The following is a 19,272-nucleotide window of genomic DNA, read 5'->3' on the forward strand; positions in this document are numbered from 1 at the left end:
CAGCAAGCGTTAGATGGAAGGAAAAGTCACTGTCGCCATGTGGGGTTAGAAACCATAGACTCAGTGAGCTAAAGTGACTCCAGACAAGGTCAAACAACAAACCAGGATCCAAAGCAGAAGCAGATTGTGTGTTTCTCAGGAGTACATTCAGTGCTTTGCAGGGGAGCAGGCCAGCCTCAGTGGGAAACCCACATATTGCTCTTCAGTATTGTGCCTCTCAGTGTTAGTTGCTGTATGAGAGGAAGAGTGAATCAGGAACAAAATGCCCTTCTTATTGTCATGTGTATTTGCTTTTAGAAGAAAAGATCTCTCTTGGAGGTCTTAAAGACGTACCTTGCTAGCACAGGCCTGTGCAACCCCTCCTGTGAAAGGAATGACTTGCAAGACAGCGTGGCTCTATAGGGTTCGTTCTTCAGTTGTATGAGGTTCTCGAGTAATAAAGCAGAATAATTTGAGTTTTACTGGCATTGCATCCTCACATGCACACACACACATTTATTTAGGGGAAGGTTTTGAAAATGGTGTCTTCTGTGGTTTTAATAATGTGGACTTCCCCATTCAATTATTCTGCAGAACTCTGAAAGATACTTGGTTCATTTCAGAGTATTTTCTACCAGCTCTTTCCTACAGAGTAATTGGGGCAATAACCAAATAACTCACTTGTTTTCAGCAATGCTTCACTATGTAAACTGTTCCTTGTTCTCTCTCTTTGTAGTTTTACTTGCCTTACAAGATTTATGTGCTAAAATTACATGGTGCTGCTTCAGTGTTGTGCTCTATAGAGACCTGTGTCATTTTCCATTTTTAGTAGTTAGGAGCTGATGTAGCAGGATGCATTTAGGCCTTGTTTTCTGGGACAGCTAAAAATAGAAATGTTTGATAATATTCCCTTATTCACCATGATAGTACCTAAGGGGTTATGCAAAACTTAGTTTTGTTTTCAACTAAGCTGGACACTTGTCCAGAAGCTGATACTGTTAATAAATTACTAGGGCACTGCAATATCAGCAATTATAACTACTAATCATTAATTTAAAAAAGCAATGATAGCTTTAAAAAAGTTATATAAAAACTTCGTGAAAGATCACAAAGGTAATGCAGAAAAAGGCAATAACAAGCAAGCCACCCCTAAAACCATCAATACATTTTTCAAACAGAGTGCAAACTGTATGCCTAGGACTGTGCCCATGTCTGTTCTGTCAATCACCAACCTCCTTTTATTAGTCTTAGATAGAAGATAAACAACAAGACTGACAGCTTTGTGTCCTTTGGCATTTTTGTGTCACCATCACAGAGTAAGAGGGTATTATGTCATCACTCAAGCCTGTCAGGTTTAGTTTAGTCTGCTGTTTGTCTTAACGATTGTTTTCCTCATTTTTTCCTCTAAGTTGATACACATACCCTGTATAGATTGTATATTGTTGTTTTTACCAGAATCTATTTTTCAGATGAGAGATGTCTTTAACTTCAACCATGGAAATGTCACCCTTTTCCCCTGTACACCAAAATAGAAATCAGAAAAATAAGTGTCTTCCTCACTCGATCAGTTCTGGTCTATACAGAACTTTTCATCCCTCATACATTCAAACATCAATTGCATTAATGTTACAAGTAACGAGAACTTTGAGATGTTTAAAGAAAAGCTTTGTTTAGGTAAGTTCATTATGTATACCCGTCTTGTGGAATCTCTATAAACTTTGGCTCTGTGCGTTGATAACTAGTGCCTAGTACCTAACTTTAATTATATCATTTCTTAGATGATGAAATAAAAGAGAATCTTACCTGGTGTTTGGCTTTTGAAAACAGTCAAGTAGGTGTGGTGGGAGGTTGAAAAGTTAACACTTGGCTTTTTTTAGTGACTTCATAACACATGATCATTAAATGAAAACTACAGTTTTTCCTCACTAGGGAACCAATAGACTGGTTCCACAAAAAGGCACATGTACCTAGAGGAAATGTCTGCCTCAAATTACGTGTTCAAGCTCTCTGAGAAATGTCTGGAAAAAGCAAGACAAATTAAGAGTGGGGTTCTCCAAAGACAGCAGGCTGAAGCAGAAGATATGTAAGCTAAACATTAGGAAGTCCTAAAAAGGGAGAACAGAATCTCGACAGGCAACTTCAGCTTAAAGGGAGGTATTTAGTGCTTCTTGGGATTCTCCATGTCTCTCTAAAAGATGGCATTTAAACCAGGTCAGATCTTCCTCACACTGAAACAAAGACACAAATGGAAGAACAGAGAAGAGTTTGCTTGGTCTAGCTGGTAGCCAGGTAGTTAGAGCAGTCACTGCTAGTGGGATGGGTAAGGAAGGGACAAGTTTTTAAACTGCCACAGTCTCTAATACAAACCAGTAAAAAGATCTTTGGTCTACCAACGTTCTCAGAGATTGTCCTAACCATCTGGCCACTGTACTTTCTTAATGGGCTTTGCTCACACCTTCACTTACTGAAGCTATTCTACTGCAAATATTCACAGTAGGAAGCAGAAAAAAGATGAGCTAGTGGGTGGGAAACACGGGAAAATAATGTTCAAGTCTTTGCTTCAATTAATATGTATTTATATTTTTATGTGTATAGTGTGTGTTCATACAAAGTAGGACAGTTTCAAAGGAGGCTTTTAAGGGCAAATTCCCAAAAGTCCAGTGGCAATGGCATGCAGATGGTCAAGTGAATTGGAAATTCTGGGGTTTGCCCCTTCTGAGCAGGGTGCTCTAACCAGAATTTTGGGGGTGACAGTGAACAGGCAAGTTTTAGAGAATCACAGTTTGCCTGCAGCTCTTGTGCAAGAGGATGTCTAGCAAATAACTCTGAGGATGTCTAGTGGGTGAGCTCATGGGTAAAATAAGTGGAGGAGCACCTTGTTTGTGAATTGCCCTGATGCACAGACAGTATCAAACCCCTACCCCCCCATGCAGTTAAGTGACCCAGGAGAATGCAGGCAGTTGCCCTTAGGTATTTGTACATCCTAAGAGACTTGAGCTCAGCAACTCAGCTAAGTAACTGTCATTGCATAACTGAAGGATTTCAGCGGTGCCCAAAGGTTTTCCTTAGGCACGGGGATTCATGTTTCTGATGTTTGCTATAGTTTTATGTGGTAAGTTCACCCACAACTAGAGCTAGGTAGTGTTCCTTAATAAATTGACAGAAATATCAGAGACCAAATAACAGTGTGGAGTGCCAGTGAGCTTCCTGGGTATTGTTGTAGAGGCTTTTTGACATGTCTGTCTTAGCTGCCAAATTTATTCCGGTAGAGATCACCTTACAAGATGACACTTGATGTACAGTATCTGATTTGTTCCATAATGGGGGAGATCAGAGTCAAGTCTTTGATTTCATTTTCACAGGAAACAATATATCTTTAATTTTAAAATGGATGATCAGCGACTACATTCATAGAATAATTCGGGGTGTCACTTTGGCTACCGCAATTCACTTTGCAGAGCGGTGTAATCATCATTCCCATCCTACTTTGTCTGTCGCAGTCAGTAATGTTTCATCTAGGCTCATCTGTAGCTGTCTGTCTTGGATCTAGATAGACACGCCGGGGCCAGATCCTCAAGTAGTTCCACAGTCTTTTCCCCTCCTTCCCCTTTCTCTGAATTTAAGCAGTCTCCAAGGAACTTTTTCCTCTAAAGTGCCGTTGAGGAGACAAAGGCTTTTTTTGCCCCTTTTTGGCTTTAATCCACTTAATGTTTATGGGTTCTGGTACACTTAGGAAGACAGATTTGCATATGAGGATTTTGTTTTGTCTTCGTCGCCTGGAGATCAACCTGGTTGCAGACTCTGCTAATTATTGGTGTAAAGTTCATGATCTAGATTTTACAGTAGGAGTTTCCCTATGGTCTCCTACAGAACTTTCCAGTGCCTTTGAGTTAGTGTTAATCCATATAGCTCTGATTACCCTTCCCCACCTGGCTGTAAAGAGAAATCTGATGGTATTCTGAAATTGATAGGATTGTAGTTTTCTGTGCTAGAACTGTTTGATCATTCTTTTTTTTTTTCTTTTTCTTTTTTTTGGTGGTGGTGGTGGAGGATTGTTTTATTTTGTTTTAATCTATCACTATTTGGTGATACTTTCCAGGATTCAACTAGAGAAAATTAAATCTGCAAAGAAAGTTTCACATTTAGGAAACACTAGAGAAAGTATTAGCTCTGAGCATTTTTCTACAAAATTATTGTTTGGGTTTTTTAATTCAGATTTTTAATTGAGGGTTAATAAGTGCTGTATGATTTGATTTTTTTTTTCTGCTCTCAGAATGGACCTCTTGGAAATAAAGTAAACCAGTATGATTCTTGTCTATCAAGCACAGAGGGTTCAAAAGAATATTCAGTCAGTCAGCATTTGCAGGTGCTTCATGAATGCACCTTTAATAACTGGATTCTAGAACTCATTTTTTGTCTACTAGAGATTTTCTTAAATAGATTTCTTTGGCTCCAGCTGAATCCTGATAACACCATGGGATTACTGGTCTGAGGAGGAAACATTTTAAATTTCTAGCTAGCAGTAACATCCTTTCTCAATGAGGACATTAACCCTAGGTGCAGAGGGAGTTTATTGGGCTTTTCAATAACCCTGAAGATCTAGGTTGCCAGAGCTTCCAAAAGTCTGTTTTGTTATTATTATTTCTGACCATGATGATGTAATTCAGTGTTGATGCAAAAGTTTTCTTGGGGGGCTCAAGCTTGTGGTATCCTACAAGTAGCAAAAGCATCTGAGAACAGATCAGAACCACCTAGAACTTGATCCTGGAGCATGCAAGAGCTCATCTGTACGTACTCACCACGAACTTCTGGCAGGCTCCTTTCTCTCCAGCTCCTCCCTTTCTGTTGTTCTGACTGGAAACATTTTCACTGATGCAGTCACAGGTTTTTTAAAGGTTTTTTAAATTTTTTGTTGTTCTGGGAAAAGACATTTTCCTGGGAGGACCTACTCAGAATAACACTAATTTCCAGATGAGATCACATTAATCTGTCAACATTTTAACAATATGAGGTAAGACTTATCTCTATGGATGGATAGTCCTCAATCAGTTGTCTTCAGTACAGTTCAGCAGAGCACTATTTGGGATATCAGTTGTTAATTATAAGAAAACAATTTAAAAGCCAAAAAGGAGGACAGGAATGCTTGAAAACTTTTGTTTTTGTTTTATTTTTCTGTAGTATTATGATACAAGTAAAAGCTGTATGAATCAGAGAATCGTAGAATAGCTGAGGTTGAAAGGGGCCTCTGGACATTGTGTAGTCCAACCACCTTGCTGAAGGTGGGTCAGCCAGAGCACGTTGCCCCAGATGGTGTCCAGTCAGGTTTTGAATATCTCCAAGGATGGAGACTCTACAACCTCTCTGGGCAACCTGTGCAGGTGTCTGACCACCCTTACAGTAAAATAGTTTCTTCTGTGCTTAAGTTGAATTTCCTGCATTTCAATTTATGCCCACTGCTTCTTGGCCTATCAGTGTGAACTACTGAGAAGTGCCTGGCTCCATCTTCTCTACTCCCCTCATCAGGTATTTATAAACGTTGATGAGATCCTCCTAAGCCTTCTCTTCTCCAGGGTGAACAGTCCCAGCGCTCTCAGACTCTCCTTATATGATAGATAGTCCAGTCCCTTAATCGCCTTTGTGGCCCTTTGTTGTACTAACTCCAGTATGTCCTTGTCTCTCATGTACTGGGTGAGCCCAGAACTGGACACAGTAGTTCAGGTATGGCCTTGCCAGTGCTGAGCAGAGGGGAAGGATCATCTCCTTGGACCTGCTGGCAATGTTCTTCCTAATACAGCTCAGGATGCTGATAAGTGTAAAGTAATTTAAATTTGCAGTTGTTACATTTTTGCACTTCTGTTACAGAAAAGATAAAGTGTACTTTGGAGTTTATATTTGGACATATAAAGAAATAAATTAATTTTATGTATTATTCCCTTTTAAAGAGTTACTAATCAGTATTCCCGATGTATATTTCATATGCAATTGGTTTAGCCCATTCTTATTTTCTAATTTCTTTCAGTGGCCTCATTCTCATAGAGAAATTATCTATCACACAGAGGAAACAAAATTATTTAGTACAGAAAAGGGGAAAAGAGGGATGCCAACAGGTTCTTTTTATCAATTAAAAATTGATGGGGCAAAGATGAAGAGACTATATGGAGGAACACGTGGAGTCAAAGACAGCTTATTCCAAGAACTGGCAACACCCACATATGTGTGCAGTCAGGAAAGATTTCAAAGAAAAAGAAGGAAGGAAGATGAAGAGTAAGAGGAATAAAAAATGGGGAAAGGATGGGATTAGTGAGGCAGGATAAATATTGTCTGTTGGACGATAAACATATCTTGAGTGTACTAAAGGCTGTTACAGGGGAAAGAAATTAAATATAAAATTTAATTTAGCAAGTTTTGGTCAAAGAATTTAGAAACACCCTGATTAAAGAAGGGCAAGAGGAAGATCTGAGGAAAGCATCAAACTTGGCAAACAGAGTTTGCAAGCAAAATGGAAAACAGAAGAAAAAACACTGCTTTTATTGAAAGTGGTAGTGTTAAAATGCCATTGTGTACCATTGTGTGGATTTGATATCTGGAATTTTTCCAGAACTGTTGAGTCTACCAGGAGCTGAGTTAGATAGGAAAGGAGATTCAGGTGTATAGAAAAGAGGCTTATTTTTCTAAATACTTTTTTAATAAAGGTCTTAATTTTTGTGCCTGGAGAAGAGGAAAAAGTAGTTGAATGCTAGGTAAAAAGGAGTTAAATGAATCAACTCTGAAGTGAAGAGAGGAGAGAAAGGAGGAATCAAGGACACAGTATAATTAAAAATGGGATATTGTAACTTAGATACCAAAACCATTCACGTATCCAGTGTTGCAGATTGTTACTGCAGCCCTCTTTATTACATCTGATGCTGTGAACATATTATCATCCAAATGTGCAATTAATGTCCTTTGATGGGCACTTTGTCGACAAGCCCAAGAAAGAGTACAGTAACATTCACTGTCCTGAAGGCCAAATATACCTCCTTTGCTTGTGCCATGTCTCAGCCAGCTTGTGAAGCAGAATTGGAAGTCACTCTTGATCCATTATAAACAATTCAGTAGTACACAGTAAATTCAGAAATTCTTCTTAGACTGTATCTCCAACATTTAAGTGATTTACAGTCTATTAAAAATGGCCACAAAAAGCAGTGAACATTGGAACAACTCCTTGCAATTTTTAAATACTCAATACTTCCTTTTGTATGACAATCATGATATACAAATTTATCCTTCAAAAGTAATAAACTGATGAGAGGTTAGTTATAGTGGTTTCTTAGTGAGTCTTCAGACTACACCAGTTAAGAAAAGTGCAGTATGACAACCAATATTATTAATCATCTGTTGCAAGTGTGAAGGGTAAGTAGCATTCTCTAGCTATGCATCTGTAAGTGGTAGTTACTCTATATATTTGCTTTTCAAATTAATGTCTTCAATCCTTTACCTACTGCTACAATTTGAACTGCAGAAAGAAACAACCAGAAGAATATTTTTCCCCAACTCTTAAAAAAAAAAAAAAAAATGCCTGCAATAAATGTTTAAATGAAAAAGCCAGGATGCATTCAGCTGTTTTTGTCTAGACTTTTATGTTAAGCATGGACAAGTTTCTTCTGGTATACTGAAATATATCTGGTGTATGTGAATGGCCCCAAAAATGTCAAATATTGGGGATAAATGCTACCAATGGTAGCATGATTCCATGCATCTGTTACTGTCAGTATCTACTGTTTGTTAAATAATGCATTTATTCATACAGTTTTTATTCAGTGCAGCTACCAGTACTTAGCATGCCATTGTATGTCAAATATTTGTTTTATTTTTCCAAATGATATTCCATAGTACTTGGTGAATATGTCTGGCCAGCACCCTTGGACTCCAGATATTGTATTGGTGCACTTGTGAAGTCACCACATTCTTGGAATATAGCTGCACAAGAAGCATATTTGCACAAACTACGTGTAGCCTAGAAAAGCTAATTTTTCTGTTGCTCTTTTTTTTTTTTTTTCTTTTCATTGACTATGAAGGGGAGAGACAGGCAACCTCTTCTGAGGGACTCAAATCCAAAGCCTCCATGAGGGGGAAAATTACTTACGAAAAGCTAAAGAAGATTAATCTTTGTGAATATCCACCAAAGGTTTTTTTTCTTGGTGTTTCAGGATTGGTCACGTTCCTGAATTTTGTGATACGCAGATTCTTTACCCCAAAAACATCTAGAATCACAAGATCACAGAATTTTTCACGTTGGAAAGGACCTCTGGAGGTCACCTAGTCCAACTTTCTTCTCCAACTATGTCCAGTTAGAGCAGGTTCCTCAGAAAATTAGAGGTCTAGAAAGTTCTGCTGCCAGATTCTTCTTTTGAATTTGGATTAAGTTCATTATTTTCTTCTTCTTCATGCTAAACAATCCCAAATGTCTCAGCCTCTCATTGTATGAGAGATGCTTCAATCCCTTAATTATCTGTTTCCATCATCATTTCTCATTATAGTCTCCTTCACAGCACATCTGCATCTGGAAAACTAAGACAAATCCCGCAAAAGAGGAAGCATCTGTGTACTTGTGGTTCAGAGGCAGACTGTCTGCTGCTAGGCTGTATGAGGGACATCATAAAACTATAAAGGGCTTGTCCTGTGTTCGGCTGGGATAGGGTTAATTTTCACAAGAAGCTGGGAGGGGGCACAGCCAGGATAGCTGACCTGAACTAGCCAAGAGGATATTCGATACCATATGACATTATGCTCAATATATAACCTGGGGCTGCTGGCCAGGGGGAAGAGGGATCGCAGCTTGGGAACAGGCTGAGCCTTGGGTTCGGGGTGGTGAGCAATTGCATTGTGCACCATTCACTTTATATATTCTTTTCTTAGTATTATTTTTATTATTATTTCTGCTCTCCTTGTGTTATCCTATTAAACTCATCTCAACCCACGAGAGTTGGGTGTTTTTCTTCCAATTCTCCTCCCCATCCCAGCAGGGCGGGGAGGACTGAGCAAGAGACCACATGGCGCTTTGCTGCCAGCTGGGCTTAAACCACAACAAGGCTCTATGATAAAAGATGTTAAAACCACCAAAGAGCTTTCTGACAATCCTTTCTGGAATTGCACTAGACTCATCTCAAATCTCTCTTGATACTTTGTTCCATATTTCAATTCCTCAATAGTGAGACCTGCGAGTCATCGCTAACACCACTAATATCTTCAGTATTGACACATACATTAGTATTTGACTCTACATTGGTACTGGAATCAATTGCTAGATTGACTGCAGATACACTCATCAATCATTGATGATTTCTTTGCTGTTTTGTTCAGGTTCTGTAATAATTTCAAGGCAATGACCTGTTCTTAATTGGCCTCTGGAGGAAGCTATCTTGCTCCACTGACTGCAGCAGGAGTTTAAGGAGTCTGACTTCTTAATATAGCTAGGACAAATGAGTATTCCTACTGCATGTCTAGCCAATGTAGCTATCTGCTACAGGAAGAACGATGTTAATCTATATATCTACATGAATGATCAAGAAGTGCAGAAAGAATAGGGGCATCTTATAGCTGTTCTTATTTAAAGAGAGATCTCTCTTAGATCATTAATAAGTGAGAGAGTCTCTCCCGATTCTGCTGAGATAATATGTTTGAACAGGACTGCACTCTTTAGAAATTAGGAGGCTGTGACTTTCCAAGAAATACAAAGCAATACCATAAATGTGACTCTACCATGAGTATTACTCATTCATGCCACTAAAAAGATTTTCAGTATGATGGGATCATTAAGTTTAGCTAGTGAATGAGCAGAACTGTAATGTCACCATCTACAAGGTTAGAGAAATACAGGTATAACTCAGTTCTGCAGCTTCCTTAAGACATGGTCAGCTGCAGACACATATGTAGAACATATTGCACATGGGCAGGTTTGAGGAGAAACTGGATTTCCAGCAGGGCTAAGAGTGTAAAATTTGCCCGAGTTGTTCTGTGTTCCCTACCCTTTAGAATTCCTTGCATCTAAAGCTGACTAAAGCCAGTGCATGAGGGTAACCAGCAGTGACTGTAAAGGGCAGTCTCTTGAAGAGGAAAAAGTGAGTATACTGTATCTGATGTTTTTCAAAATACATAGGCTGTCTTGGTAGAGCTCTGTGCTGTGCTCTGAGCTCTAGATAGTTTTTAATACCTAAACAAGCTTAACACTGCCTTGGTCTGCAATAATTTAAGTACTGTTAACACAATGATAAGTATCAACGTCAGCAGCATGAGGAGAAATTGCCTGGTGTGGTCTTCATAGGAGAATAAACTTGGAAATCTGTGTACCCTTATTTTAGTTTGCAAGAGGATTAGTATTTATTTATCCTTTCTACTTCAATAATGTCACTATCTAATACTTCTCACTTACAATGAACTCTCATTTAACCTGAAACATACTGGTTTATGTTTTCAGTATTACCCTCAAAATTATAGAAAAAAAAAAGATTTTTCTACCTTCTATTAGTATTTTCTTAGGTAGGTGTGGACTGTTATTACAGCTCTCCATTGTATTATTTTCATTTTTGTAGCATTACTTTTGCAGTAATATTCCATCGGTAGACCTTCAGAAATTACTTTCCCAACTGAGAGCCTGTTTCTATCTGTAATTTACAATATATGACACAGTATGATGTATGCAGTTTTGGAATATTGTAGCATTATTTTTCCTTTTACCATAATTGCCAGGATCAGTACAACCCGGAATAGGATTCATCTTTTTAGAGTGGTGCTGCATTTGAACATATAGTTAAATAATTTCCTCTGTAATCCTGTCCTGGTTTTGGCTGGGATAGAGTTAATTTTCTTTCTAGTAGCTGGTATAGTGTTATGTTTTGGTTTCAGGGTGAGAAGAATTTTGGTAACACACTGATGTTTTCAGTTGTTGCTAAGTAGTGTTTAGACTAAGTCAAGGATTTTTCAGCTTCTGATGCCCAGCCAGCAAGAAGGCTGGAGGGGTACAAGTTGTTGGGAGGGGACACAGCCAGGACAGCTGACCCAAACTGGCCAAAGGGGTATTCCATACCATGCGACGTCATGCCCAGTGTATAAACTGGGGGGAGTTGGGTGGGGAGGGATCGCTGCTCAGGAACTAACTGGGCATTGGTTGGCGGGTGTAAGCAGTTGCATTCTGTATCACTTGTTTTGTATATTCCAATCCTTTTATTATTATTACTGTCATTTTATTATTGTTATTACTATTATTATTAGTTTCTTCTTTTCTATTCTGTTAAACTGTTCTTATCTCAACCCACGAGTTTTACTTTTTTTCTGAATCTCTCTCCCTTCCCACTGGGTGAGGGGGGAAGTGAGCGGGCGGCTGCGTGGTGCTTAGTTGCTGGCTGGGGTTAAACCATGACAAATCCTTGGGGCTTCTTTCCTGCATTACTGCTTTCAAAAGATCAGTCTCCAACTTGATATATAAGATTACCAATTAGTTTTATCTATTGAATCTCATTAATTTGAATTCTGTCCATCTCTAACCTTGCCAGATCATTTTGCAATTTTAATTTTTGCAGCTGCATATTTGAGAAGTATGATTTTTAAAGATTGTGCTGTGGCACATGTCCAGTTCCATTAGTGTAGTAGGAAATCTTGTAATTCCCCACTGCAGAAGGAACCAGATGAGCAGACCTTGTGAGACAACATTTCATCCTGACTAATGTGATTTTTGTTTTATTTTTTGGAGGTACAGTTAAACATTATTCCAACACAATAAAACAATAAAGCATCTTCACAGTTCAAACCCCGTATGTTTGGGAAGGATTTGAAACTTAAATTTCTTATGTGAAAGTGAGGCAGCCCTCGGACCTTCTAAGACAATAAATGTCATCCTTATGATTCTCAAAAGACAAGCATTATCCAATGTGCAAAAAATCTGAAAAATATAGAAAGGAGAAAGCAGCTTGCTGTTGAACATTGCTTTCTAAATAAGCTATTCAAATATTTCAGCAGTATTTCTCAGCTGAGAACGATCTAGTCTCTTCTTATTAGATTGCAAGCCAGAGCATAAAGTAGAAGATGACCAGATGATTAGAGGTAGAAGAAGTATATTCCTATTGACCCCGTTGTTTCTTCCTTTTGATTACCAAGTACTTTAGAAAGGTTCAAAGAGAAAGAGAAATGCACTGGAATGAAAGCAAAACTAATCTCCAAGGATTGTTATGTTGTTCTTCCATTTCAAAAACCTTACTTAGCACCTTCTACGAAACTGATGCCCTGAGTTGATTAAGTAAGTACATGAATGGGTTGGAAAATTCAGTCAAGTTGAAGTATCCACAGCATCTGAGTGACACAAAACTGTGAAAGACGCTGTTTGATATGTCTGTTTGAACTCATCTGTGTTACTAATGACTTCCCTAATGGGGAAAAAAATCATCATGTATCTGCAAATTAGCCAGAATACTGTTCCACAGCCAATTAGCCGAAGATCTGTCCACAGTATTGTGACCTTCAGTTTTTGTTATTTCCACTAATTTTACTTAGAAATTATGTCACCTTTAAAGGACTCCAACAGTACACGTCAGCCAATCTAATAGGTTGCATAGAAACTTCTAATGTATTACCAAGTGCTTTTCCCTTTATATTAGCATTACCTGTTGAAGTAGGCTCAATTTCAATGTTTCTGTCCCAGTACTGAAATCTGTCATGACTGTAGACTGATTAAAAGATCATCTATCTATCTGACCTTTGGACTCTGTTGGAATCATGACCAGCTAGTAATAAGAGCAAAAGTGATAGTTTCACAGGCACGATGCTATGGAGTTCATTTCCAGTGAGAGGTAAAAATGGCCTCACCACATGCAGAAATAGAAGTAGAAAACATATGATTTCTAAATATCCACACTGCCACACTAGCCTTGTATCCCTCCTTGTATGAAAGTAATCAAACTGCATGACTGGAAATGAAAGAGGAAGGAAAAGGATTTTCTTTCCACATACAAATAATTGAGAAGTTTTAAAATATTAGTTCAGATACCATGCAGGTACCTACTAGATAGGTTAGGCATCAATAGAACAACTGCTTATCAGTTGGAAATGGGCAAACTGTTAATACAGCAACAGACTAATGAGTGCCTGATTTTCTTAAAGGAAATTGAAATGTTTTGAAAAGAAGTATGAAGGCTTAGAAGACTAAGCACAGAATACAATAATAGTTTGGGGTTTTTTCCATTTACTCCCCTTCTGTCTCTTTTTTTCTTTCCCTGGTGGTGGTGGTGGTCCGTGGCCTGACAGATTTTGAGGCATAGCTATAAGCGAGTGCTGTAGATCATCCCTATAGGCATCTTGGTATATTGAATACATTAGGAACAAAGCAAAAGGCCTTCTCAAGTATATCTAAGTATATCTGGAAACACAATATAAATTCCTTGAAATCTATTTCAGATTTGATGATGGTACTGCATTCAGAAAGTTGGAATCTGAAAATCAGAGGGATTGTTTCAGTTTCATAAGTATTAAATTTCTGGGACTTTAGCACGACCTGTGGAGTATCAGAAATCTTTCTGGTTCCAAGTAATGGTTACATTAGTCCCGTGACAGAGGGAACAGCTCTAACATAAGAAAGAAAATTTTGTTGAGCGAATCCCAGGATTGCAGCATATGTCAAGTTAATATTGTCAAAACATCTGCAAATTACTCTGGAGGATTTAGGGGTTTTGTTGTTTGTTTTTCCCAATTCTTCAAATATATGACTCAAAATACTGTAAGATGTAGTCATTTTAGAGAAATAAGATTAGAGATGCTGCTCTTTGGCTACTACATCTAACAGGTTGAACTGCCTTTTCCACCCAGTATGAAACGTGCATTTTTTTTTCCATGACAGTGTGAATTTCTAAGTTTCTTTTCTCTCTTTGATATAATTGCTATTGCAAGATTTCACTACATGACTACATATGACCATTATATTATTTTTGGCAAAAAATAAAGTACACTTTTTGTGATTGTGAACAAGGAGACGGGTTTATTGCAGTGGTCGTCAGTCTCAACAATTGCTAATTAATGCAGCTGAAATACATGACCGTATCTTTTACTCATAATAACCTAAACTATGCAAATTATCAAGGTTGCTTGTTTCTGTGTCAGAAAACATTCTGAAGGGAAATCTTTTCCACAGAAAAAGAGAATGACCAGTAAAATAAATGAAGTGTGTCTGCTTAGGAACAAGTATTTTATGCATAATTATTTCATATCTTGCAAATTAACTACACCTTATGTGCCTGGGAATTACAGAAAACTGAAATTATGTACTTAGGGCATATTGGAATTTACTATGCAACTATATTTCTTGTTGCATTTTATATTTTTTGGAAGTGCTTGCAACATAAGACTCCAGGAAGGAGACATCAGTGGTGGTATTTGTTAATGTTTTGGCATAGGTGTATTTCCCAGAGGTCAAATACATATTCTGCTTATTTACCCTTTTTGTAGCATCTCTGTATCATGCAAAAATGTAGGTGTGCAAACTATTGATAAGGTAAAGATTCAGGAATGTAAGTGAAAACCCCCAGGAAAAGGCCAAAAAGTTCTGCTGGGCTTCTACTGAAGTGAAATGGAAAAAAGAAAGAGCTTCCAGAAAAGGTTCTGAAAGAGCAGGCAGAGGTAGGAGCGAGCCTAGGAAACCACACAAGTCAAGTGAGGACAGAGCTTGTAGAGTCTTTAAGGACAAAACTTTTTCTGTGCTCACCTGGGCTGTCTAGTCACTACCACAATACAACTAATAAATAGTATTCAGAAACTATCCGTGGAATGCAAATGGAACTATTAGTATAACCTTCTCAAAAAAAGGAGGAATAAATACTGTCACCTGAGTACAATACCACAGCTGTATTTTAGTAGGAGACACTTCAAAAAAAAGCTTGGAGTTTCCTGTTAACATTTGTGGGGAGCCAGAAATATTTACTGCTGTTTGTATTGAACAATGCATGGACATTTCAGTATATAGGAAATCTGTTTATTAGTGTGTACTAAACTCCAAATTCATGCAGAATGTCCCCATATGTGTTCTACTTTTGTTTTCAGCTGTTAATTAAATAAGAGAGAACATTTTGTATTTTACTTTATTGTACTTTATTTAAACTTCTATGCTAGAGCCTCGAGTTGGCTTGAACGTTGTGGTAAAATTGCCCTGTTTGGGGCAATTCTCACTTCAAAGAGCGAGCAATCAAAAAGCTTACAGAACACTTTTGAAGCTCATGTCCTTTAAATAGAGAATAATAATCTAGATGAGATTGCTCTTTAAACAAGTAGAACTCAGATCTGCTGAAAGAGATCAAACACAGAGTATTGTAAATAGATTTTCTTCCCATCCACTAGCTCCTTGAGGACTGTCTTCTCCTTCAAGCATTTGTTTGCCAGTTGATACCTTTCAGTAGCTGGCTTCTGTTCAGGCTCCCCGGGCTTCTTTGCTCCATCAACAGGCTTGGCAAGGGTTTACTCTCTGTGCCCTGCGCAAGACCGCTGCTCCACTCGGTCTCCATGCTTGGAGACTGCTAGCTGGCTAGAAGTACTCCTGGCTTCTCCAATGCTGCCAACTGTTCATTTGCCATCCAAGGGAGCAGTTGTCCTCTCCCAGAGGGTTCCCCCTGCCCCAGGGTGTAGGAGCCAGGACTAGATAGTTAGGCAGCCACTTCTTCTCTGATCCAACTTCACCATTTTTAGCAAAATATACCTAACACAGAAAACGGAAACAAACCAGTTCTGGCATCCGTCACAGCTGTCAATTTCTTAAGAGGAATTGGTGTCTTTCCAAACAGATTCAGATAAGGATATAGACATAGATGTAGGAATGAAGTTTGAAAATAAGATTCTAAAAAGACTCCACGTAAGTGCTAGCCTTGTCTAAGCAATAGCAGTAGAGTTTTCTCATTGGTTTGCTCTCAAATCTGCGTAGACAGGAAAGCTTGCAGATGTTTAGGTTTGAAATTGATGGCGCACATAATTAATTGCATTTAGACATAGCACTTATAAAAATGCTTCTGACAAACAGCTTTTCTGCAAAGGAGTGTTATGTTGGTGCTATTTGCAGCACTTTTTGCAAAGGCTCTGTGTTGGTATTTCCATTACAGAACTCTTTCTTTCTGTTCTTTCAGTAAAAATTCACTCCAGGCTGAAACATGGAACATCTGGTATTAGCTCTTGATCAGTGGTTGTTTTTACCAGTTTTCCAGAAAATTGACTGAGCCGAGGTTTCTATGTTGCACAAAGGGTAAAAAAGGTGTGGAGGGGAGGAAATGAGGGAGAGGAGCAGTAGGAATGTAGTTGATGCAGGTGGCTTATATTTCAATAGGATTTTTGTGTACCAGTAGGATCGAAATGGTGTGCTATTGGCATCATCTGTAGTCCATTTGTGCTCTAGTGGGATTCATTACAGTTCTTTTTAGTGCATGAAATTCTGCACATTGCCTCGTCTATAGGAAAATATTTCAACAGCTACATAAATCTTTATCATGAAGCAGTAGCAAAGGAGAATTATAAAAAAATAAAATATGATGTAAGATGAAATACTGCATTATTTTTTAAATATTTTCTGATTAAGGGGAGGCAAAAATCATTACTTTCAAATTATGGGGTGCTGAGGGGTTTTTTGTAGTTCCTATGCTATTCTCCAAATTATATATACGGGTGTGGTGGTAATCAAACCATTTGGAAGCACTGGGTCATTTTGAAAATAATTTTGTTTGAAAGGTCAGCAATGTGAAATAAAGTACCATTCTTACATCTGCTCAGTTTGCATCTGACTAGAATTGAAATGCTGAGAAGTGAATTCTGAGTCCCCATCCACTTCCTCAAAGATAGCAAAAGCTTCACTGTTGTGAGGACTTTTGGCTAGTAAAGCCACAGTCATCAGCTTTGCCTGCTATTCTGGGTTGGTAGAAGCTTGCTTCTATGTACTTTTTGTTTTCTTGAGCTTCTTTTTGTTGCCCACTATGTCAGCATATTGGTATATGCATAGCTTTTCATTTTGTGGCTTTTGTTTTGTTTGCTTGTTTGCTTTAATGTTGCACCTATTTTCCATCATTATATGAATTTTATATTATATACTACATAATTATTTCTTTCTTGCTGTGGCTGGCCAGAAGATGTCTCAGTTACGTTTGGAATGTGTCCATTACACAAACTCAGTCACTTTGATGTGCCTTGGAGCAGTTCATGGCATGCTTGTATGTTAGGTCTGCTTAAGCTGTCACCTTTCAGTCATCAGACCCTGCTGAGAATAAGTCAAGCTTTAGCTGGCCTACCCTGAAATAACCAGTAAATTCAACTTGAGATCACTGTAAAGAAACCTGAATGGTAGCCTTAGAAGACAACAAATTCAAGTGACATTTTTGCTGAATCTTCATTTTTGCTGCTTATTTTGGTGTAAATCTTCCTGTATTGACAGCACTTGGAGAGCCTTGCAATGGGGCAGAAACATCTAGATTTAGTAGCAAAAGAACCACAGTAAAGCTTTGTTTATATCATTGGAAGATATAAATGTTAGGAGAAACAAATCTAAGAGCCTTTGGGGATTTTAGAAAGAGGTGAGTGAGAACAGCATTAGGGACTTGAACACCTTGGTTCTTCTCACAAATCAAATCAAAGCATAGCTCTCCCAGTAATTATAATAGTCTGATTTTACTTTTGACTTTCAGAAGCTTAGTATAAAAATAGACTCACTGAAGATTCAAATACTGTCAGGTCAAAGATTTGAATATAGATGCATACAGCAATACTTTCTGAGTTATAGAGGCTTTTTTATTGTTTGCTTAGGAGAATTATGGTGTTTAGTTACTTATGATACTGGTATTTCTATGCTGCAGAAAGACTGATTAATATATGTCAATCCTGAAATGGCTTTACTGCAGAGAAATGGAATGTTTGGGGATGTTTTGACTGTTTTTCAATAGAAAATGTGGGTTAATCTAAACATAGGCTTTAATATATTTAAAATTTTAAAGCATTAGCTAATGTGACATCTTGAATTTAAGTAGATCTACCTGCTACTCTTCCCTTAGTGGTTTCATGCAAACAAAATTTTGTTAGGAAGGATTTTCTGATAGAAGATCAGATTTTTATTCATAATCAAAAAAGTAAACCACTATATTCAATTACCTCAAACCTTTAAATGTATTATATATGCATGTAGAAGTGGAACTTTCAATATATTCATCATAAGAAATACCCTTACAGCATTCAAGAAATCTGATATTCCAGTTCAATATGAGTAGTAATGGATGTGGGAAAAATCTGTAGGCAAGCTATGCAATGCTTGACTTCTTAGTTGAAAATATAGTTTGTTAGTAGATGAAAACGGGATTCTCAATATTCAGCCACATTTGTAAATACATGAAAAAAGAAATGGTTTTAGGAAGGAGTTATTTTAGGCACTGAACAAAACTATTAGGGGGCAGAAATCAAAGTCAATGTTGGTGTTTTCAGAGGAAGATGAAAGGTAAATAAAGTCCCTTAGTTTCTAGGTTTACATACTTTACAAGTCACTCAGTACACTATTCAGAAACTTGCTGAACTCTTGTACCTTATTCCACAGAGGAAACAAACTACTATGCACAAAGACAACTGTGTCCATATCCCTGTATTCTAGGGCATGATTTCACTAGGCTACTTCATTGAGCCTCTTTTATAACGTACCAGTCTTTGTTCCTGTGCTGTTTCCTACCTTATAACATGAATTTTTGTTTTTTCAGCTCTGAGGGACAATAGAATTGAGCTGGTCCGAGCTTCATGGCATGAACTGAGTATCAGTGTCAGTGATGTGTCTCTGTCGGATGAAGGGCAGTACACCTGCTCTCTATTTACTATGCCTGTCAAAACTTCCAAGGCTTTTCTTACCGTTCTCGGTAAGTATAAATAGCTGAGCATAAAAAAGCAAGTGTTAAGTTTCTCAGGCTTTGGCAAATTATGATAAGAATGAACTTTTCTAAAGTTGGCAGAAGATAAATGTAAATGTCTGATCTTGTTTCCCTGAAGTTTATTGTTTCATGTTGTTGTGTTGAAAAATAACATACCTCTTACTATTTGCACTGTGGCAGGATAATGAATTAGAGAGCACACAAATACCACGGTATGAGTGCTCCATAAAATGGACATACCCTCTACATCCCAAGCACCAGAAGTGCGAAGAAAGTGCATGTGTTCATCTCCTAACAATGTATTGTGTAGGGCAAAGGGGAGAAAATCAGAAAGCATGAAATCAAAACGGGCTTTAGAGCTTTATCGTTTTTCCTTAGCTGTGCATTTTCTTGGCTCATTCTG

General features: G+C 38.0%; 1 protein-coding gene across 4 annotated transcripts in view; it reads left to right on the plus strand.

Annotated features, from left to right (window-relative positions):
• CADM2 (cell adhesion molecule 2) overlaps positions 1 to 19,272 on the plus strand; it is a 701,199-nt gene that overhangs the window by 548,562 nt on the left and 133,365 nt on the right. For all 4 annotated transcript variants that reach the window (XM_052794467.1, XM_052794469.1, XM_052794468.1 and 1 more), the window contains one exon: positions 18,705 to 18,857. In XM_052794467.1, coding sequence (XP_052650427.1) covers positions 18,705 to 18,857 — 153 coding nt within the window. The remainder of the gene's footprint in view (positions 1 to 18,704; positions 18,858 to 19,272) is intronic.

The sequence above is a fragment of the Harpia harpyja genome, chromosome 8 (genome assembly GCF_026419915.1).
Source record: "Harpia harpyja isolate bHarHar1 chromosome 8, bHarHar1 primary haplotype, whole genome shotgun sequence".
Lineage (NCBI taxonomy): Eukaryota > Metazoa > Chordata > Aves > Accipitriformes > Accipitridae > Harpia > Harpia harpyja.